Source organism: Engystomops pustulosus, chromosome 2, assembly GCF_040894005.1.
Source record: "Engystomops pustulosus chromosome 2, aEngPut4.maternal, whole genome shotgun sequence".
Classification (NCBI taxonomy): Eukaryota; Metazoa; Chordata; class Amphibia; order Anura; family Leptodactylidae; genus Engystomops; species Engystomops pustulosus.
This window is the reverse complement of record NC_092412.1, coordinates 13,084,688-13,111,859: the sequence shown is the minus strand read 5'-3', so window position 1 is coordinate 13,111,859 and position 27,172 is coordinate 13,084,688. Positions and strand designations below refer to the sequence as shown.

Genomic DNA, 27,172 nt, shown 5'->3' with positions numbered 1-27,172 from the left:
GGGGCAGCGGTTGACACTTCCACGCAGGAGGGGACGTTATCAGCGGAAGTTACGTCGATCGGCCGCTGTTAGCCAATGGCTGCTCGCTGTCTTTCCCTGTGTTTCGGCGCGCTTATAAACAAGCCAATGGAATCGATGGGGCGGGCTATCCCTGAGCCAATGGGGACGAGTGCGGGAGCATAAATATTGCGCTCAGTTCCCGTTTCCACATATCACCGCTATTTGTGAACCATGGCCAGAACCAAGCAGACCGCCCGCAAGTCCACCGGAGGCAAAGCGCCCCGCAAGCAGCTGGCTACCAAGGCCGCCAGGAAGAGCGCGCCCGCCACCGGCGGAGTCAAGAAGCCTCACCGCTACCGCCCCGGCACCGTGGCTCTCCGTGAGATCCGCCGTTACCAGAAGTCCACCGAGCTGCTCATCAGGAAGCTGCCCTTCCAGCGCCTGGTCAGAGAGATCGCTCAGGACTTCAAGACCGACCTGCGCTTCCAGAGCTCTGCCGTCATGGCGCTGCAGGAGGCCAGCGAGGCGCTACGGAATATGATGGCGCTATACAATTAATAACAACGGTATAGAACGTGTTCTGCCGCAGCACAGACCCTAAACCTCACATATAATAACTAGTCACTGCCGAGCTCCCCGTTCTGCCTCCCTGGTCACACCCGCAGCTGCGCTCCCCGCTCTGTCCCTCTGGTCACAGTGCGAGCTCTATGGGTTCCCTGCCTCCTCAGTTACAGCCACTGCTGCGCTCCTCGGTTGCTCCAGTCCTAGCTACATCTGCTCTTTCTATATTTCATCTCCACTTACATCTAGATCTGCCCTTTCTATATATCATCTCTATGTACAGCTAGATCTGCACCCCTCGGATTGCCCGCCGCCCTCATGAGGCCGGGAGTCTTTGTGTTGGGGGCCGCCCTGCACACATCGATGAAGCAGGGATTGTAGAAAGAGCGGGGAATTCAAAATTATAACACGTTCACTATTCAGCCAATAGGTGGTAAGGGGGAGGAGAGACCAAGGACACGCCCCTTCGTCATCACCAGTAGTCCTCTATCTGGTCCTCTCATGGTGTATATAAAGGAGACCTCGGCAGCCCCGTCCACATTCGTTGTCTCACACACAACAAAGAACATGTCTGGACGCGGCAAAGGAGGAAAGGGGCTCGGAAAAGGAGGCGCCAAGAGGCACAGGAAGGTGCTGCGTGATAACATTCAGGGAATCACCAAGCCCGCCATCCGCCGCCTGGCTCGCAGAGGAGGCGTCAAGCGTATCTCCGGCCTCATCTACGAGGAGACCCGCGGCGTCCTCAAGGTGTTCCTGGAGAACGTCATCCGGGACGCTGTCACCTACACCGAGCACGCCAAGAGGAAGACCGTCACCGCCATGGACGTGGTGTACGCGCTCAAGCGCCAGGGCCGCACTCTCTACGGCTTCGGAGGTTAAGACTCGTACCCACCTGGCTCCATCTCACACCCAAAGGCTCTTTTCAGAGCCACCCACCTCCTCCTAGAGAAGAGCTCGCACTCTGATGCTTGTTTCATACCGCTGTCTGTACTGTCACTCATCACTTTCCCTCCAGTTGTCTCCTGTGACTTAAACGGCGCTGCGAAAGTGATGGCGCTACAGGAACATAACTTATCGTCGTGCTACCCGGTGATGGGGCTTGAGCCGCTGCAGTGCGGATTCTGGCCGCTAATTGGAGAAGCGCCCGGGCAGTGTCACATACATACAAGCCGCGGCTGCTGCACAACATCTCACCGATCGGAGAGAAATCGGAAGCCTACCAGTTAGAATGGCAGGGGTAAGTACCGAGCACCAGCTCAGGGTGAGCTGGTGCCGGTACTTTCGTTAGTGTGATTAACACTTTTTAAACTTAAGAGCAGAAGAGGCTTCGGCGCAACGTCTCCGGCATTTCCTATGTAGGCGCGCGCACGATCGTGCGCACGCAGCGCCGAAGCCTCTTCTGCTCAAGTTTAAAAGGTGTTAAAACCGCGATACAGCGGTTAACCACACTAACGAAAGTAAGTACCGGCACCAGCTCACCCTCACCCTGCTCGGTACTTACTGCTTACCCCTGCCATTCTAACTGGTAGGTTTCCTTTAAAGGAGGGGGCAGGAGCGCGGCTGATGGAGATATCGCGGGCGTGCAGGTGGCTGTGCGCGCGAGTCTCATTTAAATTTCCCGCTCAATTTCCCCTCCTCCGCACACCGGCGATGGCGATGCGACTGCCACAACATTGAGTGTCTATGCACTGTCCGGGCATCTGCGGAGTTGTAAGCCTTGTCACGCGTTATAGGGCACGGCCGCAAGAAGCGTCTGATACACCGCAGGGCGTCACACACGCACACAGTCACTCGGGGCTTCCTGTACAGGGCTCCGCATCTACTCTAATAAAAGCCACGAGCGGGCGCGCGCCTGCCTGTCATTAAGGCCCCCCCGCCACGGCTTTTTATCCAGGAAGCCTCCCAGTGTCTTATCCAAGCGTCCGCTTGGACACCAGAAGTTCCCTATTCCTTCATGTTTGTCCTAATAACCATGTAATATCGCTTAGATTCACTTAGGTGTCATCACTATGGCGCTGTGTACATGATTGCACTCGGGGAAAGTTAGAACATTCCGCCCCATATGTCCCTGTATCACCGGCCCCCGGAATGTACCCGGGATGGGGTGAGCAGGAGTGACGGCCACATGGAGTGAGATAGAAAGGCGAGCTCTGTTGTGGAGAGGGTGGGTGGCTCTTAGAAGAGCCTTTGGGGTGTTGGAGGTGCCGGGTAGGCAGGCGGGAGGCCGCTTACTTGGCGCTGGTGTACTTGGTGACGGCCTTGGTGCCCTCGGACACGGCGTGCTTGGCCAGCTCTCCGGGCAGCAGCAGGCGGACGGCGGTCTGGATCTCCCGGGAGGTGATGGTGGAGCGCTTGTTGTAGTGAGCCAGGCGGGAGGCTTCCCCTGCGATGCGCTCGAAGATGTCGTTGACGAAGGAGTTCATGATGCCCATGGCCTTGGAGGAGATGCCGGTGTCGGGGTGCACCTGCTTGAGCACCTTGTAGACGTAGATGGCGTAACTCTCCTTCCTGGACCTCTTGCGCTTCTTGCCGTCCTTCTTCTGGGCCTTGGTGACGGCTTTCTTGGAGCCCTTCTTGGGCGCTGGGGCGGACTTGGCGGGATCAGGCATGATGCAGCGGTTATTATTATCCGAGACACGGAGAACAATGTCCCGCACCTCCCCGCGCCGCGGTATTTATAGCCGGGCTATGCAAAGGAGCGACGCCGGCTGCTCGCCCTGCTATTGGAGGAGCGAGTCGTGTCATCTGCGTGTTCACTGCTGAACCACGCCTCCTAATGCTGGTTGGTGAGTCTATGAGCCGCGCCTCTATTGGTGGGATGTCAATCCGGCCAATGACGGAGAGTGAGGAGCGGGCGGGAAGGTATAAGAGGCGGCAGGAGGCGGCTGAGCGGCATCAGTCGTACTGAATCTCTAGCATCATGTCTGGACGTGGCAAACAAGGAGGAAAGGTCCGCGCTAAGGCCAAGACCCGCTCATCCCGGGCCGGCCTGCAGTTCCCCGTCGGTCGTGTGCACAGGCTCCTCCGCAAGGGCAACTACGCCGAGAGAGTGGGGGCCGGCGCTCCAGTCTACCTGGCCGCCGTGCTCGAGTACCTCACCGCTGAGATCCTCGAGCTGGCCGGCAACGCCGCCCGGGACAACAAGAAGACCCGCATCATCCCCCGACACCTGCAGCTGGCCGTGCGCAACGACGAGGAGCTCAACAAGCTGCTGGGAGGAGTCACCATCGCCCAGGGAGGCGTCCTGCCCAACATCCAGGCCGTGCTGCTGCCCAAGAAGACCGAGAGCAGCAAGCCCGCCAAGAGCAAGTGAGCGCCGCCGCCGCTGCTCCAGCACCCGATCCCCGCTACACACAAAGGCTCTTCTAAGAGCCACCCACCCCCTCCTGACAGAGCTGCAGCCCCGGGTGTCTCCCCGGTACACCGCACACACACTCTATACTGTACTGATCCTGTACTCTCCTCTGCACCGCTATGTGTCTGCGCTGTCACACTCTGTACTATTCTACAGCCGGAGGAGGAGGACGCTCGCCCCGCGCTCCATGTACGGGCGGCACTCGTCCTCCGCACAGGGACAGAGCTGCGGCTGCGCTTCCCTCACGTGCGGCTAACAGGGAGCGGGCACAGAGCCGGCGGCTGACGCTGCTGCTGACGTCGTCACACGGGGGAGAACGAGCGGGAGATTCAAACCCTCTAGTTCTTCCCGCTGCTAGAGCTGCACAGCTGCTGTTCCCCCGCCAGGTGGCGCCTTTCCTGGAAGTTAAGAGGGAGTCGGGGATCTAGGTCGGGGAGAACCTCCACATCTTGGCAGAAATTCTGCAGCGACTGGACTGCTTCCATGACCTGGTCTTGCCATCGAGCCCCATATTTGTCCCATTGCCCGGGCTTCCTGAGCATAAGCTTAACGCTCCATGACGTGTGTAGATATATATATATATATATATATATATATATATATATATATATATATTATTAGTGTGTCATGGAGTGTTAGAAAAAAAAAAAAATGTACGAGGAGAGCCCACGGAGTAAGACAGGGGGTTTGCTGCACATTGCTGCTACCCCCGGGCGATCGGTGCTAGCATTGCCATCTTTGTTTCGATCTTCACTCCCCGTGACACCAGGGGGGTTGGAAAAATGGTGAAAAAAAAAAAACACAAAATAAAACTCCAAAGTTCAAATCACCCCAATCACCAAATCACACGGGTATCGCCGTGTCCCAAATTGTCCGATCTTTTCAAATACAATGGGGCTCATTTACTAAGGGCTTTACGACGCACTTTAGTCAGACTGTTCATGTTCTTCATGGCTTAAAAAGGCTTGCACAGGTATTTATCCCCTGAAAGACCTGGCACTTTTTTTTTTTTTTTTCCATTTTTTACTCCCCATCTTCAAAAATCTATAACTTTTTTATTTTTACACGTAAAGAGCTTTGTTGAGGGCTTTTTTTCTGGGTAAGAAATGTGACTTCATAGTGAGGGCATATAATATTCCATGCCGTGTACTGGGAAGAGGGAAAAAAATTCCAAATGCAGTGAAAATGGTGAAAAAAACGTATTTGCGCCGTTTTCTTGTGTTTTTTTTTTTTTGTTTTTACGGCTTTCACTGAGCGCCCCAAATGACAGGTCTTTTTTATTCTTTGGGTCAGTATGATCACGGGGAGACCAAATTTGTATAGGTTTCATAATGTGTTCATACATTTATTTACAAAAATTAAAACCTCTTGTCCAAAAATTTGGTGAAGGGATTTTGCCATCTTCTGGCGTTAATAGCTTTTTCATACTTTGGTGTACGGAGCTGGGGGAGGTGTCTTTTTTTTTTTTTTGCGAAATGAGCCAACGTTTTCATTGCTACCATTTTGATCACTTGAATTTTTTATATATTTCAAAATGGCAAAAAAGTGGCCTTTTCGACTGGGCGCTTTTTTTTTTGCCGTGACGGGGTTAAACACGGTGGGGGGGGGGGACTTTATTTTTGATAGATCAGGTGTTTTCACCTAATGTGTTTATGATTTTTACTGTTTATTTATGTTTATATCAGTATGTTTATGTATATATGTTTATATCAGAAGCTCCTCTGCTGTCCCTGCTGTGACCAGCGCCTGAGTCACAGAGTTACCGATTTAATGCGGTTGGAATCGACACACATCTGCAACATCCCCCACCGGGGCCTAGCCTTTTCTTAAGGCCTGGAGGCAGCCGGGGCCCAGAATAGCGAAGTGGCTGGCGGTTGCGGCCTAGGCACGCTAGTGTCACGGTGCTTGGTATGGGGACCGGGGGGGGTGTCCTACAGGTCTCCAGCAGGTGGTGTGTGCACGAAATATGGAGCGAGAGGTTGATGTACTGGTTCTCCCTGGGGCAACCCCTGAGTGTCTGTAAGATATGTCCCTGGGTAATGGTTGGGGAAGCCTGTGGAGGTAACAGCCGTATCCAGGGATCAGACAGAGGCAACGTTGGTTGTGCAAAATAACTCACGGTTCTTTATTGAACAACAGCAGGCAACGGGCCTAAGGAGTCTCACAGCAGATTTGGATTACTGGAGTGCTCATGGAGAGGGGTCATCAGGAATAGTGCACCAGCCTGGTAGTAGAGGCAGGCTGGGATGGAGCTGTGTCCAAACTGTGGAAGCTGCAGCTCTGAATCTCCCGACTCTGGTCTGGGATTAAGATAAGTGTCAGTACTGACACTGTCTGTCTCTCTCTCTCTCTCTCTCCCTCCCTCTCCCTCCCTTCACTCTGCATGCTGGTGTTCTTAGGAGGATCTGCTCTCTAGGGAGCACTGGGTTCCAAGAGCATGTGCTCAAAGACAAGACTCTTTGCTTTTCCCTGCCCAGGGGGTTTATTCTGCTGGTCAGGGGGTAGCACCTCTCCAATCACATTCCAGTTTACAATACAACCAACAATTGGTCAATAACGTGCATCCACTTAACCATCGCCTGTTCAGGCAGGATCTACAGCTGCTATTACGTAATGTCTAGGTTCTAGAACCTTCATAGAGGGTCCGCGACTCCCCGTAACAGCTCCTGACCTAGAGAGGGCGTTCTTCGCAACTACCAGCCTGCCTATGTATTGGCAGAGGTGTTGCACATCCCTCAAGTTCAACGAAGGAAGGGAAGGGATTGGATGAGGAAGGGATTTAGGGGAAACCATTTTATATAACATAACTGTCAATTTTATGCAGGTGTAAGAAGGCAGCAGGGCCCTTCTTGAAGCTCTCTGCTGTGACCAGCGCCTGAGGCAGGCTATTCCACAGATTGACAGTTCTCATTGTTAAAAAAAAAAAAAAGGCCTATTGGCCTCTGGTGATTAAACTTTGATTTCTCCAGACGGACGGGCACAGCACCTCCTTGTCTTTTGATTTGATCTAACCTGGAACAACTTGTGCCCACCGTGGCCTACGTAGACAGTCAACACAGCACAAAGCCACAAATCACAAGTGTCAGCAACAACATTTATAATAACCGATTAAAATAACCACCGCCCACCATGGGGTTTCCACACCACGTTGGGGAAGTACACTTGGCTCACGGACGCTCTGGAAATAACACTGCATAAGCAGAGAGATGTCTCACAATCTAGGCGGCTAGGTTGCCCATGGACAGGGCAGGACAGGACGGGGAGGCTCTTCCCTGGATGGGACAATCAGACTTGTCTGCACAGGAGATTTTATGGATTGTACCATCATTATTTTTTTCATACATACAAAAGGGGAAATGGACTGATTCTCTCCCTCACTATACACATCATAGAGTAATGCATCACTTTCTCTTTTAACCTTTGCCGCCGCCTGTGTGTTACCCTCCCGCGCTCTCGGCAGCCCCAGCTCTTCCCCGGATGGGACAATCAGACTTGTACGCGGCAGATCCTGTGGGGAAGATCCCAGTGACGGTGACAAGTGCGGGGAGGAGAAGCCGGCAGCTCCCGCGCCAGTGCGATCTCCGCACAATCACGGCGATGCGCGGATCGGGAGGACCATGGCGGAGATCCCGGGGCCCCCTGCCGGCTCCCGCCCAGCGCCTCCGCCAGTGACGGCTGCACACGGTCAGAGAGGTTGTCGGGGAGTGGGGAGTCAGGGGGGGAGCGCGCCGGCCTGTCCGCTGGTGTCCGCTAAGGGGCTGCTCTCCCGGGCAGGGAAGCACACGGGCAGAGCGGAGCTTCCCTCAGGCCCGGATGGAGGGAGTCGGCAGCGGCGCTCAGTGTCAGCCAATAGGGGCGGAGGACGATGCCACTCGGCAGCCAATCAGAGCGCCGCCGTTGTAGATATAAGAGGCGGGAGAGCGCGCTGCTCGCGATTCACGAACTGTCAGCAGAGTTTTGTGTGCGAGTCCCTTCATATCTGAAGATGGCAGAAACCGCGCCCGCCGCCGCAGCTCCCCCTGCCGCCGAACCGGCCGCCAAGGCCAAGAAGCAGCCCAAGAAGGCCGCTGCCGCCAAGAAGAGCGCCAAGAAGCCCTCCGGCCCCAGCGTCTCCGAGCTCATCATCAAAGCCGTGTCCGCCTCCAAGGAGCGCAGCGGGGTGTCCCTGGCCGCCCTCAAGAAGGCCCTGGCTGCCGGCGGCTACGACGTTGACAAGAACAACGGCCGCCTCAAGCTGGCCATCAAGTCGCAGGTCACCAAGGGCACCCTGCTCCAGGTCAAAGGCAGCGGCGCCTCCGGCTCCTTCAAGCTCAACAAGAAGCAGCTCGACACCAAGGACAAGGCGGCCAAGAAGAAGCCCGCAGCGGCCAAGCCCAAGAAGCCGGCCGCCGCCAGCGCCAAGAAAGCGCCCAAGTCTCCAAAGAAGCCCAAGAAGGCTCCCAGCGCCGCCAAGAGCCCCAAAAAGGCCAAGAAGCCTGCAGCAGCGGCGGCCAAGAGCCCCAAGAAAGCGGCCAAGAAGCCTAAGGCCGCCCCGAAGCCCAAGAAAGTCACCAAGAGCCCGGCTAAGAAGGCGGCCAAGCCCAAAGCTGCTGCCGCCAAGAGCCCGGCTAAGAAGAAGGCCGCTACTAAAGCCAAGAAGCCCGCGGCCAAGAAGTAAGCGGGAGCCGCCCTGTGCCCTTCCATATAAACCCCCCACAAAGGCTCTTCTCAGAGCCACCACCTCCTCCTCGACAGAGCTCTTACCCACAGCCCGCCGCACAGTATAAGCCGCCGGGTCATACCCCCTCCAGCCCCCCGCCGCCACCAGCGTCACACTCCCGGGGACGTGGCCGGACTTCCACATGAGTCGTCCGCTCACTATGGGGTGGGGGGGGGCAGAGCATCCAGGGAGGGGGCGAGGGCTTACAGCGTCTACAGGGGACGGGGCCGCAGAGTAGAGAGCGGGAGGTGATGGGAGTCTATGTGCCCGCGCGTCCTCCTCATGACAGGCGGGGGCAAGGAGCAATGACAGGAGGACGGGTGCTGGGGGGTACAGGAGTGGCACCGGGCTCTGCAGTGATTGGGGCAGCGGTTGACACTTCCACGCAGGAGGGGACGTTATCAGCGGAAGTTACGTCGATCGGCCGCTGTTAGCCAATGGCTGCTCGCTGTCTTTCCCTGTGTTTCGGCGCGCTTATAAACAAGCCAATGGAATCGATGGGGCGGGCTATCCCTGAGCCAATGGGGACGAGTGCGGGAGCATAAATATTGCGCTCAGTTCCCGTTTCCACATATCACCGCTATTTGTGTGTGAGAGAGAACCATGGCCAGAACCAAGCAGACCGCCCGCAAGTCCACCGGAGGCAAAGCGCCCCGCAAGCAGCTGGCTACCAAGGCCGCCAGGAAGAGCGCGCCTGCCACCGGCGGAGTCAAGAAGCCTCACCGCTACCGCCCCGGCACCGTGGCTCTCCGTGAGATCCGCCGTTACCAGAAGTCCACCGAGCTGCTCATCAGGAAGCTGCCCTTCCAGCGCCTGGTCAGAGAGATCGCTCAGGACTTCAAGACCGACCTGCGCTTCCAGAGCTCTGCCGTCATGGCGCTGCAGGAGGCCAGCGAGGCCTATCTGGTCGGCCTCTTCGAGGACACCAACCTGTGCGCCATCCACGCCAAGAGAGTCACCATCATGCCCAAAGACATCCAGCTGGCCCGCAGGATCCGCGGCGAGAGGGCCTAAGTCCTCCCCGGGCGGGTACCGTCCCACACAACACAAAGGCTCTTTTCAGAGCCACCCACATCCTCCACAGGACGAGCTCAATAACCTCAAGTGTACCCTGCAACCGCCTGTGGCCGCTCCCAGGCCTCATGCCCATCTGCAGGGAGACGCCGCGGCTGCTAGTGCTGTCAGCGGTGTCCCCTCCCCCCCCGGTGCCAGGAATCTCTGAATCCCGTCGTTCCTGACATGACGTCACAATAACATATATCTCGCTAATGTAATGGCTTGTTTCCCCTACGGTTTGTAAAGCGCTACGGAATATGATGGCGCTATACAATTAATAACAACGGTATAGAACGTGTTCTGCCGCAGCACAGACCCTAAACCTCACATATAATAACTAGTCACTGCCGAGCTCCCCGTTCTGCCTCCCTGGTCACACCCGCAGCTGCGCTCCCCGCTCTGTCCCTCTGGTCACAGTGCGAGCTCTATGGGTTCCCTGCCTCCTCAGTTACAGCCACTGCTGCGCTCCTCGGTTGCTCCAGTCCTAGCTACATCTGCTCTTTCTATATTTCATCTCCACTTACATCTAGATCTGCCCTTTCTATATATCATCTCTATGTACAGCTAGATCTGCACCCCTCGGATTGCCCGCCGCCCTCATGAGGCCGGGAGTCTTTGTGTTGGGGGCCGCCCTGCACACATCGATGAAGCAGGGATTGTAGAAAGAGCGGGGAATTCAAAATTATAACACGTTCACTATTCAGCCAATAGGTGGTAAGGGGGAGGAGAGACCAAGGACACGCCCCTTCGTCATCACCAGTAGTCCTCTATCTGGTCCTCTCATGGTGTATATAAAGGAGACCTCGGCAGCCCCGTCCACATTCGTTGTCTCACACACAACAAAGAACATGTCTGGACGCGGCAAAGGAGGAAAGGGGCTCGGAAAAGGAGGCGCCAAGAGGCACAGGAAGGTGCTGCGTGATAACATTCAGGGAATCACCAAGCCCGCCATCCGCCGCCTGGCTCGCAGAGGAGGCGTCAAGCGTATCTCCGGCCTCATCTACGAGGAGACCCGCGGCGTCCTCAAGGTGTTCCTGGAGAACGTCATCCGGGACGCTGTCACCTACACCGAGCACGCCAAGAGGAAGACCGTCACCGCCATGGACGTGGTGTACGCGCTCAAGCGCCAGGGCCGCACTCTCTACGGCTTCGGAGGTTAAGACTCGTACCCACCTGGCTCCATCTCACACCCAAAGGCTCTTTTCAGAGCCACCCACCTCCTCCTAGAGAAGAGCTCGCACTCTGATGCTTGTTTCATACCGCTGTCTGTACTGTCACTCATCACTTTCCCTCCAGTTGTCTCCTGTGACTTAAACGGCGCTGCGAAAGTGATGGCGCTACAGGAACATAACTTATCGTCGTGCTACCCGGTGATGGGGCTTGAGCCGCTGCAGTGCGGATTCTGGCCGCTAATTGGAGAAGCGCCCGGGCAGTGTCACATACATACAAGCCGCGGCTGCTGCACAACATCTCACCGATCGGAGAGAAATCGGAAGCCTACCAGTTAGAATGGCAGGGGTAAGTACCGAGCACCAGCTCAGGGTGAGCTGGTGCCGGTACTTTCGTTAGTGTGATTAACACTTTTTAAACTTAAGAGCAGAAGAGGCTTCGGCGCAACGTCTCCGGCATTTCCTATGTAGGCGCGCGCACGATCGTGCGCACGCAGCGCCGAAGCCTCTTCTGCTCAAGTTTAAAAGGTGTTAAAACCGCGATACAGCGGTTAACCACACTAACGAAAGTAAGTACCGGCACCAGCTCACCCTCACCCTGCTCGGTACTTACTGCTTACCCCTGCCATTCTAACTGGTAGGTTTCCTTTAAAGGAGGGGGCAGGAGCGCGGCTGATGGAGATATCGCGGGCGTGCAGGTGGCTGTGCGCGCGAGTCTCATTTAAATTTCCCGCTCAATTTCCCCTCCTCCGCACACCGGCGATGGCGATGCGACTGCCACAACATTGAGTGTCTATGCACTGTCCGGGCATCTGCGGAGTTGTAAGCCTTGTCACGCGTTATAGGGCACGGCCGCAAGAAGCGTCTGATACACCGCAGGGCGTCACACACGCACACAGTCACTCGGGGCTTCCTGTACAGGGCTCCGCATCTACTCTAATAAAAGCCACGAGCGGGCGCGCGCCTGCCTGTCATTAAGGCCCCCCCGCCACGGCTTTTTATCCAGGAAGCCTCCCAGTGTCTTATCCAAGCGTCCGCTTGGACACCAGAAGTTCCCTATTCCTTCATGTTTGTCCTAATAACCATGTAATATCGCTTAGATTCACTTAGGTGTCATCACTATGGCGCTGTGTACATGATTGCACTCGGGGAAAGTTAGAACATTCCGCCCCATATGTCCCTGTATCACCGGCCCCCGGAATGTACCCGGGATGGGGTGAGCAGGAGTGACGGCCACATGGAGTGAGATAGAAAGGCGAGCTCTGTTGTGGAGAGGGTGGGTGGCTCTTAGAAGAGCCTTTGGGGTGTTGGAGGTGCCGGGTAGGCAGGCGGGAGGCCGCTTACTTGGCGCTGGTGTACTTGGTGACGGCCTTGGTGCCCTCGGACACGGCGTGCTTGGCCAGCTCTCCGGGCAGCAGCAGGCGGACGGCGGTCTGGATCTCCCGGGAGGTGATGGTGGAGCGCTTGTTGTAGTGAGCCAGGCGGGAGGCTTCCCCTGCGATGCGCTCGAAGATGTCGTTGACGAAGGAGTTCATGATGCCCATGGCCTTGGAGGAGATGCCGGTGTCGGGGTGCACCTGCTTGAGCACCTTGTAGACGTAGATGGCGTAACTCTCCTTCCTGGACCTCTTGCGCTTCTTGCCGTCCTTCTTCTGGGCCTTGGTGACGGCTTTCTTGGAGCCCTTCTTGGGCGCTGGGGCGGACTTGGCGGGATCAGGCATGATGCAGCGGTTATTATTATCCGAGACACGGAGAACAATGTCCCGCACCTCCCCGCGCCGCGGTATTTATAGCCGGGCTATGCAAAGGAGCGACGCCGGCTGCTCGCCCTGCTATTGGAGGAGCGAGTCGTGTCATCTGCGTGTTCACTGCTGAACCACGCCTCCTAATGCTGGTTGGTGAGTCTATGAGCCGCGCCTCTATTGGTGGGATGTCAATCCGGCCAATGACGGAGAGTGAGGAGCGGGCGGGAAGGTATAAGAGGCGGCAGGAGGCGGCTGAGCGGCATCAGTCGTACTGAATCTCTAGCATCATGTCTGGACGTGGCAAACAAGGAGGAAAGGTCCGCGCTAAGGCCAAGACCCGCTCATCCCGGGCCGGCCTGCAGTTCCCCGTCGGTCGTGTGCACAGGCTCCTCCGCAAGGGCAACTACGCCGAGAGAGTGGGGGCCGGCGCTCCAGTCTACCTGGCCGCCGTGCTCGAGTACCTCACCGCTGAGATCCTCGAGCTGGCCGGCAACGCCGCCCGGGACAACAAGAAGACCCGCATCATCCCCCGACACCTGCAGCTGGCCGTGCGCAACGACGAGGAGCTCAACAAGCTGCTGGGAGGAGTCACCATCGCCCAGGGAGGCGTCCTGCCCAACATCCAGGCCGTGCTGCTGCCCAAGAAGACCGAGAGCAGCAAGCCCGCCAAGAGCAAGTGAGCGCCGCCGCCGCTGCTCCAGCACCCGATCCCCGCTACACACAAAGGCTCTTCTAAGAGCCACCCACCCCCTCCTGACAGAGCTGCAGCCCCGGGTGTCTCCCCGGTACACCGCACACACACTCTATACTGTACTGATCCTGTACTCTCCTCTGCACCGCTATGTGTCTGCGCTGTCACACTCTGTACTATTCTACAGCCGGAGGAGGAGGACGCTCGCCCCGCGCTCCATGTACGGGCGGCACTCGTCCTCCGCACAGGGACAGAGCTGCGGCTGCGCTTCCCTCACGTGCGGCTAACAGGGAGCGGGCACAGAGCCGGCGGCTGACGCTGCTGCTGACGTCGTCACACGGGGGAGAACGAGCGGGAGATTCAAACCCTCTAGTTCTTCCCGCTGCTAGAGCTGCACAGCTGCTGTTCCCCCGCCAGGTGGCGCCTTTCCTGGAAGTTAAGAGGGAGTCGGGGATCTAGGTCGGGGAGAACCTCCACATCTTGGCAGAAATTCTGCAGCGACTGGACTGCTTCCATGACCTGGTCTTGCCATCGAGCCCCATATTTGTCCCATTGCCCGGGCTTCCTGAGCATAAGCTTAACGCTCCATGACGTGTGTAGATATATATATATATATATATATATATATATATATATATATATTTTAGTGTGTCATGGAGTGTTAGAAAAAAAAAAAAATGTACGAGGAGAGCCCACGGAGTAAGACAGGGGGTTTGCTGCACATTGCTGCTACCCCCGGGCGATCGGTGCTAGCATTGCCATCTTTGTTTCGATCTTCACTCCCCGTGACACCAGGGGGGTTGGAAAAATGGTGAAAAAAAAAAAACACAAAATAAAACTCCAAAGTTCAAATCACCCCAATCACCAAATCACACGGGTATCGCCGTGTCCCAAATTGTCCGATCTTTTCAAATACAATGGGGCTCATTTACTAAGGGCTTTACGACGCACTTTAGTCAGACTGTTCATGTTCTTCATGGCTTAAAAAGGCTTGCACAGGTATTTATCCCCTGAAAGACCTGGCACTTTTTTTTTTTTTTTTCCATTTTTTACTCCCCATCTTCAAAAATCTATAACTTTTTTATTTTTACACGTAAAGAGCTTTGTTGAGGGCTTTTTTTCTGGGTAAGAAATGTGACTTCATAGTGAGGGCATATAATATTCCATGCCGTGTACTGGGAAGAGGGAAAAAAATTCCAAATGCAGTGAAAATGGTGAAAAAAACGTATTTGCGCCGTTTTCTTGTGTTTTTTTTTTTTTGTTTTTACGGCTTTCACTGAGCGCCCCAAATGACAGGTCTTTTTTATTCTTTGGGTCAGTATGATCACGGGGAGACCAAATTTGTATAGGTTTCATAATGTGTTCATACATTTATTTACAAAAATTAAAACCTCTTGTCCAAAAATTTGGTGAAGGGATTTTGCCATCTTCTGGCGTTAATAGCTTTTTCATACTTTGGTGTACGGAGCTGGGGGAGGTGTCTTTTTTTTTTTTTTGCGAAATGAGCCAACGTTTTCATTGCTACCATTTTGATCACTTGAATTTTTTATATATTTCAAAATGGCAAAAAAGTGGCCTTTTCGACTGGGCGCTTTTTTTTTTGCCGTGACGGGGTTAAACACGGTGGGGGGGGGGGACTTTATTTTTGATAGATCAGGTGTTTTCACCTAATGTGTTTATGATTTTTACTGTTTATTTATGTTTATATCAGTATGTTTATGTATATATGTTTATATCAGAAGCTCCTCTGCTGTCCCTGCTGTGACCAGCGCCTGAGTCACAGAGTTACCGATTTAATGCGGTTGGAATCGACACACATCTGCAACATCCCCCACCGGGGCCTAGCCTTTTCTTAAGGCCTGGAGGCAGCCGGGGCCCAGAATAGCGAAGTGGCTGGCGGTTGCGGCCTAGGCACGCTAGTGTCACGGTGCTTGGTATGGGGACCGGGGGGGGTGTCCTACAGGTCTCCAGCAGGTGGTGTGTGCACGAAATATGGAGCGAGAGGTTGATGTACTGGTTCTCCCTGGGGCAACCCCTGAGTGTCTGTAAGATATGTCCCTGGGTAATGGTTGGGGAAGCCTGTGGAGGTAACAGCCGTATCCAGGGATCAGACAGAGGCAACGTTGGTTGTGCAAAATAACTCACGGTTCTTTATTGAACAACAGCAGGCAACGGGCCTAAGGAGTCTCACAGCAGATTTGGATTACTGGAGTGCTCATGGAGAGGGGTCATCAGGAATAGTGCACCAGCCTGGTAGTAGAGGCAGGCTGGGATGGAGCTGTGTCCAAACTGTGGAAGCTGCAGCTCTGAATCTCCCGACTCTGGTCTGGGATTAAGATAAGTGTCAGTACTGACACTGTCTGTCTCTCTCTCTCTCTCTCTCCCTCCCTCTCCCTCCCTTCACTCTGCATGCTGGTGTTCTTAGGAGGATCTGCTCTCTAGGGAGCACTGGGTTCCAAGAGCATGTGCTCAAAGACAAGACTCTTTGCTTTTCCCTGCCCAGGGGGTTTATTCTGCTGGTCAGGGGGTAGCACCTCTCCAATCACATTCCAGTTTACAATACAACCAACAATTGGTCAATAACGTGCATCCACTTAACCATCGCCTGTTCAGGCAGGATCTACAGCTGCTATTACGTAATGTCTAGGTTCTAGAACCTTCATAGAGGGTCCGCGACTCCCCGTAACAGCTCCTGACCTAGAGAGGGCGTTCTTCGCAACTACCAGCCTGCCTATGTATTGGCAGAGGTGTTGCACATCCCTCAAGTTCAACGAAGGAAGGGAAGGGATTGGATGAGGAAGGGATTTAGGGGAAACCATTTTATATAACATAACTGTCAATTTTATGCAGGTGTAAGAAGGCAGCAGGGCCCTTCTTGAAGCTCTCTGCTGTGACCAGCGCCTGAGGCAGGCTATTCCACAGATTGACAGTTCTCATTGTTAAAAAAAAAAAAAAGGCCTATTGGCCTCTGGTGATTAAACTTTGATTTCTCCAGACGGACGGGCACAGCACCTCCTTGTCTTTTGATTTGATCTAACCTGGAACAACTTGTGCCCACCGTGGCCTACGTAGACAGTCAACACAGCACAAAGCCACAAATCACAAGTGTCAGCAACAACATTTATAATAACCGATTAAAATAACCACCGCCCACCATGGGGTTTCCACACCACGTTGGGGAAGTACACTTGGCTCACGGACGCTCTGGAAATAACACTGCATAAGCAGAGAGATGTCTCACAATCTAGGCGGCTAGGTTGCCCATGGACAGGGCAGGACAGGACGGGGAGGCTCTTCCCTGGATGGGACAATCAGACTTGTCTGCACAGGAGATTTTATGGATTGTACCATCATTATTTTTTTCATACATACAAAAGGGGAAATGGACTGATTCTCTCCCTCACTATACACATCATAGAGTAATGCATCACTTTCTCTTTTAACCTTTGCCGCCGCCTGTGTGTTACCCTCCCGCGCTCTCGGCAGCCCCAGCTCTTCCCCGGATGGGACAATCAGACTTGTACGCGGCAGATCCTGTGGGGAAGATCCCAGTGACGGTGACAAGTGCGGGGAGGAGAAGCCGGCAGCTCCCGCGCCAGTGCGATCTCCGCACAATCACGGCGATGCGCGGATCGGGAGGACCATGGCGGAGATCCCGGGGCCCCCTGCCGGCTCCCGCCCAGCGCCTCCGCCAGTGACGGCTGCACACGGTCAGAGAGGTTGTCGGGGAGTGGGGAGTCAGGGGGGGAGCGCGCCGGCCTGTCCGCTGGTGTCCGCTAAGGGGCTGCTCTCCCGGGCAGGGAAGCACACGGGCAGAGCGGAGCTTCCCTCAGGCCCGGATGGAGGGAGTCGGCAGCGGCGCTCAGTGTCAGCCAATAGGGGCGGAGGACGATGCCACTCGGCAGCCAATCAGAGCGCCGCCGTTGTAGATATAAGAGGCGGGAGAGCGCGCTGCTCGCGATTCACGAACTGTCAGCAGAGTTTTGTGTGCGAGTCCCTTCATATCTGAAGATGGCAGAAACCGCGCCCGCCGCCGCAGCTCCCCCTGCCGCCGAACCGGCCGCCAAGGCCAAGAAGCAGCCCAAGAAGGCCGCTGCCGCCAAGAAGAGCGCCAAGAAGCCCTCCGGCCCCAGCGTCTCCGAGCTCATCATCAAAGCCGTGTCCGCCTCCAAGGAGCGCAGCGGGGTGTCCCTGGCCGCCCTCAAGAAGGCCCTGGCTGCCGGCGGCTACGACGTTGACAAGAACAACGGCCGCCTCAAGCTGGCCATCAAGTCGCAGGTCACCAAGGGCACCCTGCTCCAGGTCAAAGGCAGCGGCGCCTCCGGCTCCTTCAAGCTCAACAAGAAGCAGCTCGACACCAAGGACAAGGCGGCCAAGAAGAAGCCCGCAGCGGCCAAGCCCAAGAAGCCGGCCGCCGCCAGCGCCAAGAAAGCGCCCAAGTCTCCAAAGAAGCCCAAGAAGGCTCCCAGCGCCGCCAAGAGCCCCAAAAAGGCCAAGAAGCCTGCAGCAGCGGCGGCCAAGAGCCCCAAGAAAGCGGCCAAGAAGCCTAAGGCCGCCCCGAAGCCCAAGAAAGTCACCAAGAGCCCGGCTAAGAAGGCGGCCAAGCCCAAAGCTGCTGCCGCCAAGAGCCCGGCTAAGAAGAAGGCCGCTACTAAAGCCAAGAAGCCCGCGGCCAAGAAGTAAGCGGGAGCCGCCCTGTGCCCTTCCATATAAACCCCCCACAAAGGCTCTTCTCAGAGCCACCACCTCCTCCTCGACAGAGCTCTTACCCACAGCCCGCCGCACAGTATAAGCCGCCGGGTCATACCCCCTCCAGCCCCCCGCCGCCACCAGCGTCACACTCCCGGGGACGTGGCCGGACTTCCACATGAGTCGTCCGCTCACTATGGGGTGGGGGGGGGCAGAGCATCCAGGGAGGGGGCGAGGGCTTACAGCGTCTACAGGGGACGGGGCCGCAGAGTAGAGAGCGGGAGGTGATGGGAGTCTATGTGCCCGCGCGTCCTCCTCATGACAGGCGGGGGCAAGGAGCAATGACAGGAGGACGGGTGCTGGGGGGTACAGGAGTGGCACCGGGCTCTGCAGTGATTGGGGCAGCGGTTGACACTTCCACGCAGGAGGGGACGTTATCAGCGGAAGTTACGTCGATCGGCCGCTGTTAGCCAATGGCTGCTCGCTGTCTTTCCCTGTGTTTCGGCGCGCTTATAAACAAGCCAATGGAATCGATGGGGCGGGCTATCCCTGAGCCAATGGGGACGAGTGCGGGAGCATAAATATTGCGCTCAGTTCCCGTTTCCACATATCACCGCTATTTGTGAACCATGGCCAGAACCAAGCAGACCGCCCGCAAGTCCACCGGAGGCAAAGCGCCCCGCAAGCAGCTGGCTACCAAGGCCGCCAGGAAGAGCGCGCCCGCCACCGGCGGAGTCAAGAAGCCTCACCGCTACCGCCCCGGCACCGTGGCTCTCCGTGAGATCCGCCGTTACCAGAAGTCCACCGAGCTGCTCATCAGGAAGCTGCCCTTCCAGCGCCTGGTCAGAGAGATCGCTCAGGACTTCAAGACCGACCTGCGCTTCCAGAGCTCTGCCGTCATGGCGCTGCAGGAGGCCAGCGAGGCGCTACGGAATATGATGGCGCTATACAATTAATAACAACGGTATAGAACGTGTTCTGCCGCAGCACAGACCCTAAACCTCACATATAATAACTAGTCACTGCCGAGCTCCCCGTTCTGCCTCCCTGGTCACACCCGCAGCTGCGCTCCCCGCTCTGTCCCTCTGGTCACAGTGCGAGCTCTATGGGTTCCCTGCCTCCTCAGTTACAGCCACTGCTGCGCTCCTCGGTTGCTCCAGTCCTAGCTACATCTGCTCTTTCTATATTTCATCTCCACTTACATCTAGATCTGCCCTTTCTATATATCATCTCTATGTACAGCTAGATCTGCACCCCTCGGATTGCCCGCCGCCCTCATGAGGCCGGGAGTCTTTGTGTTGGGGGCCGCCCTGCACACATCGATGAAGCAGGGATTGTAGAAAGAGCGGGGAATTCAAAATTATAACACGTTCACTATTCAGCCAATAGGTGGTAAGGGGGAGGAGAGACCAAGGACACGCCCCTTCGTCATCACCAGTAGTCCTCTATCTGGTCCTCTCATGGTGTATATAAAGGAGACCTCGGCAGCCCCGTCCACATTCGTTGTCTCACACACAACAAAGAACATGTCTGGACGCGGCAAAGGAGGAAAGGGGCTCGGAAAAGGAGGCGCCAAGAGGCACAGGAAGGTGCTGCGTGATAACATTCAGGGAATCACCAAGCCCGCCATCCGCCGCCTGGCTCGCAGAGGAGGCGTCAAGCGTATCTCCGGCCTCATCTACGAGGAGACCCGCGGCGTCCTCAAGGTGTTCCTGGAGAACGTCATCCGGGACGCTGTCACCTACACCGAGCACGCCAAGAGGAAGACCGTCACCGCCATGGACGTGGTGTACGCGCTCAAGCGCCAGGGCCGCACTCTCTACGGCTTCGGAGGTTAAGACTCGTACCCACCTGGCTCCATCTCACACCCAAAGGCTCTTTTCAGAGCCACCCACCTCCTCCTAGAGAAGAGCTCGCACTCTGATGCTTGTTTCATACCGCTGTCTGTACTGTCACTCATCACTTTCCCTCCAGTTGTCTCCTGTGACTTAAACGGCGCTGCGAAAGTGATGGCGCTACAGGAACATAACTTATCGTCGTGCTACCCGGTGATGGGGCTTGAGCCGCTGCAGTGCGGATTCTGGCCGCTAATTGGAGAAGCGCCCGGGCAGTGTCACATACATACAAGCCGCGGCTGCTGCACAACATCTCACCGATCGGAGAGAAATCGGAAGCCTACCAGTTAGAATGGCAGGGGTAAGTACCGAGCACCAGCTCAGGGTGAGCTGGTGCCGGTACTTTCGTTAGTGTGATTAACACTTTTTAAACTTAAGAGCAGAAGAGGCTTCGGCGCAACGTCTCCGGCATTTCCTATGTAGGCGCGCGCACGATCGTGCGCACGCAGCGCCGAAGCCTCTTCTGCTCAAGTTTAAAAGGTGTTAAAACCGCGATACAGCGGTTAACCACACTAACGAAAGTAAGTACCGGCACCAGCTCACCCTCACCCTGCTCGGTACTTACTGCTTACCCCTGCCATTCTAACTGGTAGGTTTCCTTTAAAGGAGGGGGCAGGAGCGCGGCTGATGGAGATATCGCGGGCGTGCAGGTGGCTGTGCGCGCGAGTCTCATTTAAATTTCCCGCTCAATTTCCCCTCCTCCGCACACCGGCGATGGCGATGCGACTGCCACAACATTGAGTGTCTATGCACTGTCCGGGCATCTGCGGAGTTGTAAGCCTTGTCACGCGTTATAGGGCACGGCCGCAAGAAGCGTCTGATACACCGCAGGGCGTCACACACGCACACAGTCACTCGGGGCTTCCTGTACAGGGCTCCGCATCTACTCTAATAAAAGCCACGAGCGGGCGCGCGCCTGCCTGTCATTAAGGCCCCCCCGCCACGGCTTTTTATCCAGGAAGCCTCCCAGTGTCTTATCCAAGCGTCCGCTTGGACACCAGAAGTTCCCTATTCCTTCATGTTTGTCCTAATAACCATGTAATATCGCTTAGATTCACTTAGGTGTCATCACTATGGCGCTGTGTACATGATTGCACTCGGGGAAAGTTAGAACATTCCGCCCCATATGTCCCTGTATCACCGGCCCCCGGAATGTACCCGGGATGGGGTGAGCAGGAGTGACGGCCACATGGAGTGAGATAGAAAGGCGAGCTCTGTTGTGGAGAGGGTGGGTGGCTCTTAGAAGAGCCTTTGGGGTGTTGGAGGTGCCGGGTAGGCAGGCGGGAGGCCGCTTACTTGGCGCTGGTGTACTTGGTGACGGCCTTGGTGCCCTCGGACACGGCGTGCTTGGCCAGCTCTCCGGGCAGCAGCAGGCGGACGGCGGTCTGGATCTCCCGGGAGGTGATGGTGGAGCGCTTGTTGTAGTGAGCCAGGCGGGAGGCTTCCCCTGCGATGCGCTCGAAGATGTCGTTGACGAAGGAGTTCATGATGCCCATGGCCTTGGAGGAGATGCCGGTGTCGGGGTGCACCTGCTTGAGCACCTTGTAGACGTAGATGGCGTAACTCTCCTTCCTGGACCTCTTGCGCTTCTTGCCGTCCTTCTTCTGGGCCTTGGTGACGGCTTTCTTGGAGCCCTTCTTGGGCGCTGGGGCGGACTTGGCGGGATCAGGCATGATGCAGCGGTTATTATTATCCGAGACACGGAGAACAATGTCCCGCACCTCCCCGCGCCGCGGTATTTATAGCCGGGCTATGCAAAGGAGCGACGCCGGCTGCTCGCCCTGCTATTGGAGGAGCGAGTCGTGTCATCTGCGTGTTCACTGCTGAACCACGCCTCCTAATGCTGGTTGGTGAGTCTATGAGCCGCGCCTCTATTGGTGGGATGTCAATCCGGCCAATGACGGAGAGTGAGGAGCGGGCGGGAAGGTATAAGAGGCGGCAGGAGGCGGCTGAGCGGCATCAGTCGTACTGAATCTCTAGCATCATGTCTGGACGTGGCAAACAAGGAGGAAAGGTCCGCGCTAAGGCCAAGACCCGCTCATCCCGGGCCGGCCTGCAGTTCCCCGTCGGTCGTGTGCACAGGCTCCTCCGCAAGGGCAACTACGCCGAGAGAGTGGGGGCCGGCGCTCCAGTCTACCTGGCCGCCGTGCTCGAGTACCTCACCGCTGAGATCCTCGAGCTGGCCGGCAACGCCGCCCGGGACAACAAGAAGACCCGCATCATCCCCCGACACCTGCAGCTGGCCGTGCGCAACGACGAGGAGCTCAACAAGCTGCTGGGAGGAGTCACCATCGCCCAGGGAGGCGTCCTGCCCAACATCCAGGCCGTGCTGCTGCCCAAGAAGACCGAGAGCAGCAAGCCCGCCAAGAGCAAGTGAGCGCCGCCGCCGCTGCTCCAGCACCCGATCCCCGCTACACACAAAGGCTCTTCTAAGAGCCACCCACCCCCTCCTGACAGAGCTGCAGCCCCGGGTGTCTCCCCGGTACACCGCACACACACTCTATACTGTACTGATCCTGTACTCTCCTCTGCACCGCTATGTGTCTGCGCTGTCACACTCTGTACTATTCTACAGCCGGAGGAGGAGGACGCTCGCCCCGCGCTCCATGTACGGGCGGCACTCGTCCTCCGCACAGGGACAGAGCTGCGGCTGCGCTTCCCTCACGTGCGGCTAACAGGGAGCGGGCACAGAGCCGGCGGCTGACGCTGCTGCTGACGTCGTCACACGGGGGAGAACGAGCGGGAGATTCAAACCCTCTAGTTCTTCCCGCTGCTAGAGCTGCACAGCTGCTGTTCCCCCGCCAGGTGGCGCCTTTCCTGGAAGTTAAGAGGGAGTCGGGGATCTAGGTCGGGGAGAACCTCCACATCTTGGCAGAAATTCTGCAGCGACTGGACTGCTTCCATGACCTGGTCTTGCCATCGAGCCCCATATTTGTCCCATTGCCCGGGCTTCCTGAGCATAAGCTTAACGCTCCATGACGTGTGTAGATATATATATATATATATATATATATATATATATATATATTATTTTAGTGTGTCATGGAGTGTTAGAAAAAAAAAAAAATGTACGAGGAGAGCCCACGGAGTAAGACAGGGGGTTTGCTGCACATTGCTGCTACCCCCGGGCGATCGGTGCTAGCATTGCCATCTTTGTTTCGATCTTCACTCCCCGTGACACCAGGGGGGTTGGAAAAATGGTGAAAAAAAAAAAACACAAAATAAAACTCCAAAGTTCAAATCACCCCAATCACCAAATCACACGGGTATCGCCGTGTCCCAAATTGTCCGATCTTTTCAAATACAATGGGGCTCATTTACTAAGGGCTTTACGACGCACTTTAGTCAGACTGTTCATGTTCTTCATGGCTTAAAAAGGCTTGCACAGGTATTTATCCCCTGAAAGACCTGGCACTTTTTTTTTTTTTTTTCCATTTTTTACTCCCCATCTTCAAAAATCTATAACTTTTTTATTTTTACACGTAAAGAGCTTTGTTGAGGGCTTTTTTTCTGGGTAAGAAATGTGACTTCATAGTGAGGGCATATAATATTCCATGCCGTGTACTGGGAAGAGGGAAAAAAATTCCAAATGCAGTGAAAATGGTGAAAAAAACGTATTTGCGCCGTTTTCTTGTGTTTTTTTTTTTTTGTTTTTACGGCTTTCACTGAGCGCCCCAAATGACAGGTCTTTTTTATTCTTTGGGTCAGTATGATCACGGGGAGACCAAATTTGTATAGGTTTCATAATGTGTTCATACATTTATTTACAAAAATTAAAACCTCTTGTCCAAAAATTTGGTGAAGGGATTTTGCCATCTTCTGGCGTTAATAGCTTTTTCATACTTTGGTGTACGGAGCTGGGGGAGGTGTCTTTTTTTTTTTTTTGCGAAATGAGCCAACGTTTTCATTGCTACCATTTTGATCACTTGAATTTTTTATATATTTCAAAATGGCAAAAAAGTGGCCTTTTCGACTGGGCGCTTTTTTTTTTGCCGTGACGGGGTTAAACACGGTGGGGGGGGGGGACTTTATTTTTGATAGATCAGGTGTTTTCACCTAATGTGTTTATGATTTTTACTGTTTATTTATGTTTATATCAGTATGTTTATGTATATATGTTTATATCAGAAGCTCCTCTGCTGTCCCTGCTGTGACCAGCGCCTGAGTCACAGAGTTACCGATTTAATGCGGTTGGAATCGACACACATCTGCAACATCCCCCACCGGGGCCTAGCCTTTTCTTAAGGCCTGGAGGCAGCCGGGGCCCAGAATAGCGAAGTGGCTGGCGGTTGCGGCCTAGGCACGCTAGTGTCACGGTGCTTGGTATGGGGACCGGGGGGGGTGTCCTACAGGTCTCCAGCAGGTGGTGTGTGCACGAAATATGGAGCGAGAGGTTGATGTACTGGTTCTCCCTGGGGCAACCCCTGAGTGTCTGTAAGATATGTCCCTGGGTAATGGTTGGGGAAGCCTGTGGAGGTAACAGCCGTATCCAGGGATCAGACAGAGGCAACGTTGGTTGTGCAAAATAACTCACGGTTCTTTATTGAACAACAGCAGGCAACGGGCCTAAGGAGTCTCACAGCAGATTTGGATTACTGGAGTGCTCATGGAGAGGGGTCATCAGGAATAGTGCACCAGCCTGGTAGTAGAGGCAGGCTGGGATGGAGCTGTGTCCAAACTGTGGAAGCTGCAGCTCTGAATCTCCCGACTCTGGTCTGGGATTAAGATAAGTGTCAGTACTGACACTGTCTGTCTCTCTCTCTCTCTCTCTCCCTCCCTCTCCCTCCCTTCACTCTGCATGCTGGTGTTCTTAGGAGGATCTGCTCTCTAGGGAGCACTGGGTTCCAAGAGCATGTGCTCAAAGACAAGACTCTTTGCTTTTCCCTGCCCAGGGGGTTTATTCTGCTGGTCAGGGGGTAGCACCTCTCCAATCACATTCCAGTTTACAATACAACCAACAATTGGTCAATAACGTGCATCCACTTAACCATCGCCTGTTCAGGCAGGATCTACAGCTGCTATTACGTAATGTCTAGGTTCTAGAACCTTCATAGAGGGTCCGCGACTCCCCGTAACAGCTCCTGACCTAGAGAGGGCGTTCTTCGCAACTACCAGCCTGCCTATGTATTGGCAGAGGTGTTGCACATCCCTCAAGTTCAACGAAGGAAGGGAAGGGATTGGATGAGGAAGGGATTTAGGGGAAACCATTTTATATAACATAACTGTCAATTTTATGCAGGTGTAAGAAGGCAGCAGGGCCCTTCTTGAAGCTCTCTGCTGTGACCAGCGCCTGAGGCAGGCTATTCCACAGATTGACAGTTCTCATTGTTAAAAAAAAAAAAAAGGCCTATTGGCCTCTGGTGATTAAACTTTGATTTCTCCAGACGGACGGGCACAGCACCTCCTTGTCTTTTGATTTGATCTAACCTGGAACAACTTGTGCCCACCGTGGCCTACGTAGACAGTCAACACAGCACAAAGCCACAAATCACAAGTGTCAGCAACAACATTTATAATAACCGATTAAAATAACCACCGCCCACCATGGGGTTTCCACACCACGTTGGGGAAGTACACTTGGCTCACGGACGCTCTGGAAATAACACTGCATAAGCAGAGAGATGTCTCACAATCTAGGCGGCTAGGTTGCCCATGGACAGGGCAGGACAGGACGGGGAGGCTCTTCCCTGGATGGGACAATCAGACTTGTCTGCACAGGAGATTTTATGGATTGTACCATCATTATTTTTTTCATACATACAAAAGGGGAAATGGACTGATTCTCTCCCTCACTATACACATCATAGAGTAATGCATCACTTTCTCTTTTAACCTTTGCCGCCGCCTGTGTGTTACCCTCCCGCGCTCTCGGCAGCCCCAGCTCTTCCCCGGATGGGACAATCAGACTTGTACGCGGCAGATCCTGTGGGGAAGATCCCAGTGACGGTGACAAGTGCGGGGAGGAGAAGCCGGCAGCTCCCGCGCCAGTGCGATCTCCGCACAATCACGGCGATGCGCGGATCGGGAGGACCATGGCGGAGATCCCGGGGCCCCCTGCCGGCTCCCGCCCAGCGCCTCCGCCAGTGACGGCTGCACACGGTCAGAGAGGTTGTCGGGGAGTGGGGAGTCAGGGGGGGAGCGCGCCGGCCTGTCCGCTGGTGTCCGCTAAGGGGCTGCTCTCCCGGGCAGGGAAGCACACGGGCAGAGCGGAGCTTCCCTCAGGCCCGGATGGAGGGAGTCGGCAGCGGCGCTCAGTGTCAGCCAATAGGGGCGGAGGACGATGCCACTCGGCAGCCAATCAGAGCGCCGCCGTTGTAGATATAAGAGGCGGGAGAGCGCGCTGCTCGCGATTCACGAACTGTCAGCAGAGTTTTGTGTGCGAGTCCCTTCATATCTGAAGATGGCAGAAACCGCGCCCGCCGCCGCAGCTCCCCCTGCCGCCGAACCGGCCGCCAAGGCCAAGAAGCAGCCCAAGAAGGCCGCTGCCGCCAAGAAGAGCGCCAAGAAGCCCTCCGGCCCCAGCGTCTCCGAGCTCATCATCAAAGCCGTGTCCGCCTCCAAGGAGCGCAGCGGGGTGTCCCTGGCCGCCCTCAAGAAGGCCCTGGCTGCCGGCGGCTACGACGTTGACAAGAACAACGGCCGCCTCAAGCTGGCCATCAAGTCGCAGGTCACCAAGGGCACCCTGCTCCAGGTCAAAGGCAGCGGCGCCTCCGGCTCCTTCAAGCTCAACAAGAAGCAGCTCGACACCAAGGACAAGGCGGCCAAGAAGAAGCCCGCAGCGGCCAAGCCCAAGAAGCCGGCCGCCGCCAGCGCCAAGAAAGCGCCCAAGTCTCCAAAGAAGCCCAAGAAGGCTCCCAGCGCCGCCAAGAGCCCCAAAAAGGCCAAGAAGCCTGCAGCAGCGGCGGCCAAGAGCCCCAAGAAAGCGGCCAAGAAGCCTAAGGCCGCCCCGAAGCCCAAGAAAGTCACCAAGAGCCCGGCTAAGAAGGCGGCCAAGCCCAAAGCTGCTGCCGCCAAGAGCCCGGCTAAGAAGAAGGCCGCTACTAAAGCCAAGAAGCCCGCGGCCAAGAAGTAAGCGGGAGCCGCCCTGTGCCCTTCCATATAAACCCCCCACAAAGGCTCTTCTCAGAGCCACCACCTCCTCCTCGACAGAGCTCTTACCCACAGCCCGCCGCACAGTATAAGCCGCCGGGTCATACCCCCTCCAGCCCCCCGCCGCCACCAGCGTCACACTCCCGGGGACGTGGCCGGACTTCCACATGAGTCGTCCGCTCACTATGGGGTGGGGGGGGGCAGAGCATCCAGGGAGGGGGCG

General features: G+C 55.6%; 16 protein-coding genes across 19 annotated transcripts in view; 12 read left to right on the top strand and 4 right to left on the bottom strand.

Annotated features, from left to right (window-relative positions):
* The window catches only part of LOC140119790 (uncharacterized), an 822,703-nt gene that overhangs the window by 457,927 nt on the left and 337,604 nt on the right, over window positions 1–27,172 (bottom strand). The window lies entirely within an intron of this gene.
* On the top strand, window positions 232–1,034 carry LOC140119957 (histone H3-like). Its single transcript, XM_072139393.1, has one exon. The coding sequence runs from the start codon at window positions 232–234 to the stop codon at window positions 556–558; it is 327 nt and encodes a 108-aa protein (XP_071995494.1). The 3' UTR covers window positions 559–1,034.
* Window positions 1,129–1,440, top strand: LOC140116948 (histone H4). Its single transcript, XM_072133379.1, has one exon. The coding sequence runs from the start codon at window positions 1,129–1,131 to the stop codon at window positions 1,438–1,440; it is 312 nt and encodes a 103-aa protein (XP_071989480.1).
* On the bottom strand, window positions 2,764–3,191 carry LOC140119928 (histone H2B type 1-O). Its single transcript, XM_072139364.1, has one exon. It carries the CDS (start codon window positions 3,168–3,170, stop codon window positions 2,790–2,792), a length of 381 nt encoding a protein of 126 aa, XP_071995465.1. The 5' UTR covers window positions 3,171–3,191; the 3' UTR covers window positions 2,764–2,789.
* Window positions 3,482–3,874, top strand: LOC140116947 (histone H2A type 1-like). The gene has a single exon (XM_072133378.1). The coding sequence runs from the start codon at window positions 3,482–3,484 to the stop codon at window positions 3,872–3,874; it is 393 nt and encodes a 130-aa protein (XP_071989479.1).
* On the top strand, window positions 7,902–8,573 carry LOC140116946 (histone H1A-like). The gene has a single exon (XM_072133377.1). It carries the CDS (start codon window positions 7,902–7,904, stop codon window positions 8,571–8,573), a length of 672 nt encoding a protein of 223 aa, XP_071989478.1.
* LOC140119905 (histone H3) lies at window positions 9,213–9,685 on the top strand. The gene has a single exon (XM_072139341.1). It carries the CDS (start codon window positions 9,219–9,221, stop codon window positions 9,627–9,629), a length of 411 nt encoding a protein of 136 aa, XP_071995442.1. The 5' UTR covers window positions 9,213–9,218; the 3' UTR covers window positions 9,630–9,685.
* Window positions 10,520–10,831, top strand: LOC140116945 (histone H4). Its single transcript, XM_072133376.1, has one exon. It carries the CDS (start codon window positions 10,520–10,522, stop codon window positions 10,829–10,831), a length of 312 nt encoding a protein of 103 aa, XP_071989477.1.
* On the bottom strand, window positions 12,155–12,582 carry LOC140119927 (histone H2B type 1-O). The gene has a single exon (XM_072139363.1). The coding sequence runs from the start codon at window positions 12,559–12,561 to the stop codon at window positions 12,181–12,183; it is 381 nt and encodes a 126-aa protein (XP_071995464.1). The 5' UTR covers window positions 12,562–12,582; the 3' UTR covers window positions 12,155–12,180.
* LOC140116944 (histone H2A type 1-like) lies at window positions 12,873–13,265 on the top strand. Its single transcript, XM_072133375.1, has one exon. It carries the CDS (start codon window positions 12,873–12,875, stop codon window positions 13,263–13,265), a length of 393 nt encoding a protein of 130 aa, XP_071989476.1.
* On the top strand, window positions 17,288–17,959 carry LOC140116943 (histone H1A-like). The gene has a single exon (XM_072133373.1). The coding sequence runs from the start codon at window positions 17,288–17,290 to the stop codon at window positions 17,957–17,959; it is 672 nt and encodes a 223-aa protein (XP_071989474.1).
* On the top strand, window positions 18,593–19,397 carry LOC140119955 (histone H3-like). The gene has a single exon (XM_072139391.1). It carries the CDS (start codon window positions 18,595–18,597, stop codon window positions 18,919–18,921), a length of 327 nt encoding a protein of 108 aa, XP_071995492.1. The 5' UTR covers window positions 18,593–18,594; the 3' UTR covers window positions 18,922–19,397.
* Window positions 19,492–19,803, top strand: LOC140116942 (histone H4). Its single transcript, XM_072133372.1, has one exon. It carries the CDS (start codon window positions 19,492–19,494, stop codon window positions 19,801–19,803), a length of 312 nt encoding a protein of 103 aa, XP_071989473.1.
* LOC140119925 (histone H2B type 1-O) lies at window positions 21,127–21,554 on the bottom strand. Its single transcript, XM_072139362.1, has one exon. The coding sequence runs from the start codon at window positions 21,531–21,533 to the stop codon at window positions 21,153–21,155; it is 381 nt and encodes a 126-aa protein (XP_071995463.1). The 5' UTR covers window positions 21,534–21,554; the 3' UTR covers window positions 21,127–21,152.
* LOC140116941 (histone H2A type 1-like) lies at window positions 21,845–22,237 on the top strand. Its single transcript, XM_072133371.1, has one exon. It carries the CDS (start codon window positions 21,845–21,847, stop codon window positions 22,235–22,237), a length of 393 nt encoding a protein of 130 aa, XP_071989472.1.
* Window positions 26,261–26,932, top strand: LOC140116940 (histone H1A-like). Its single transcript, XM_072133370.1, has one exon. The coding sequence runs from the start codon at window positions 26,261–26,263 to the stop codon at window positions 26,930–26,932; it is 672 nt and encodes a 223-aa protein (XP_071989471.1).

What these genes read in the sequence shown, in the direction of transcription:
- LOC140119928 (XM_072139364.1), bottom strand. Translation starts at nt 3,170, where the DNA reads ATGCCTGATCCCGCCAAGTCCGCCCCAGCGCCCAAGAAGGGCTCCAAG.
- LOC140119925 (XM_072139362.1), bottom strand. Translation starts at nt 21,533, where the DNA reads ATGCCTGATCCCGCCAAGTCCGCCCCAGCGCCCAAGAAGGGCTCCAAG.
- LOC140119957 (XM_072139393.1), top strand. Translation starts at nt 232, where the DNA reads ATGGCCAGAACCAAGCAGACCGCCCGCAAGTCCACCGGAGGCAAAGCG.
- LOC140116948 (XM_072133379.1), top strand. Translation starts at nt 1,129, where the DNA reads ATGTCTGGACGCGGCAAAGGAGGAAAGGGGCTCGGAAAAGGAGGCGCC.
- LOC140119955 (XM_072139391.1), top strand. Translation starts at nt 18,595, where the DNA reads ATGGCCAGAACCAAGCAGACCGCCCGCAAGTCCACCGGAGGCAAAGCG.
- LOC140119927 (XM_072139363.1), bottom strand. Translation starts at nt 12,561, where the DNA reads ATGCCTGATCCCGCCAAGTCCGCCCCAGCGCCCAAGAAGGGCTCCAAG.
- LOC140116940 (XM_072133370.1), top strand. Translation starts at nt 26,261, where the DNA reads ATGGCAGAAACCGCGCCCGCCGCCGCAGCTCCCCCTGCCGCCGAACCG.
- LOC140116946 (XM_072133377.1), top strand. Translation starts at nt 7,902, where the DNA reads ATGGCAGAAACCGCGCCCGCCGCCGCAGCTCCCCCTGCCGCCGAACCG.
- LOC140119905 (XM_072139341.1), top strand. Translation starts at nt 9,219, where the DNA reads ATGGCCAGAACCAAGCAGACCGCCCGCAAGTCCACCGGAGGCAAAGCG.
- LOC140116943 (XM_072133373.1), top strand. Translation starts at nt 17,288, where the DNA reads ATGGCAGAAACCGCGCCCGCCGCCGCAGCTCCCCCTGCCGCCGAACCG.
- LOC140116941 (XM_072133371.1), top strand. Translation starts at nt 21,845, where the DNA reads ATGTCTGGACGTGGCAAACAAGGAGGAAAGGTCCGCGCTAAGGCCAAG.
- LOC140116945 (XM_072133376.1), top strand. Translation starts at nt 10,520, where the DNA reads ATGTCTGGACGCGGCAAAGGAGGAAAGGGGCTCGGAAAAGGAGGCGCC.
- LOC140116947 (XM_072133378.1), top strand. Translation starts at nt 3,482, where the DNA reads ATGTCTGGACGTGGCAAACAAGGAGGAAAGGTCCGCGCTAAGGCCAAG.
- LOC140116944 (XM_072133375.1), top strand. Translation starts at nt 12,873, where the DNA reads ATGTCTGGACGTGGCAAACAAGGAGGAAAGGTCCGCGCTAAGGCCAAG.
- LOC140116942 (XM_072133372.1), top strand. Translation starts at nt 19,492, where the DNA reads ATGTCTGGACGCGGCAAAGGAGGAAAGGGGCTCGGAAAAGGAGGCGCC.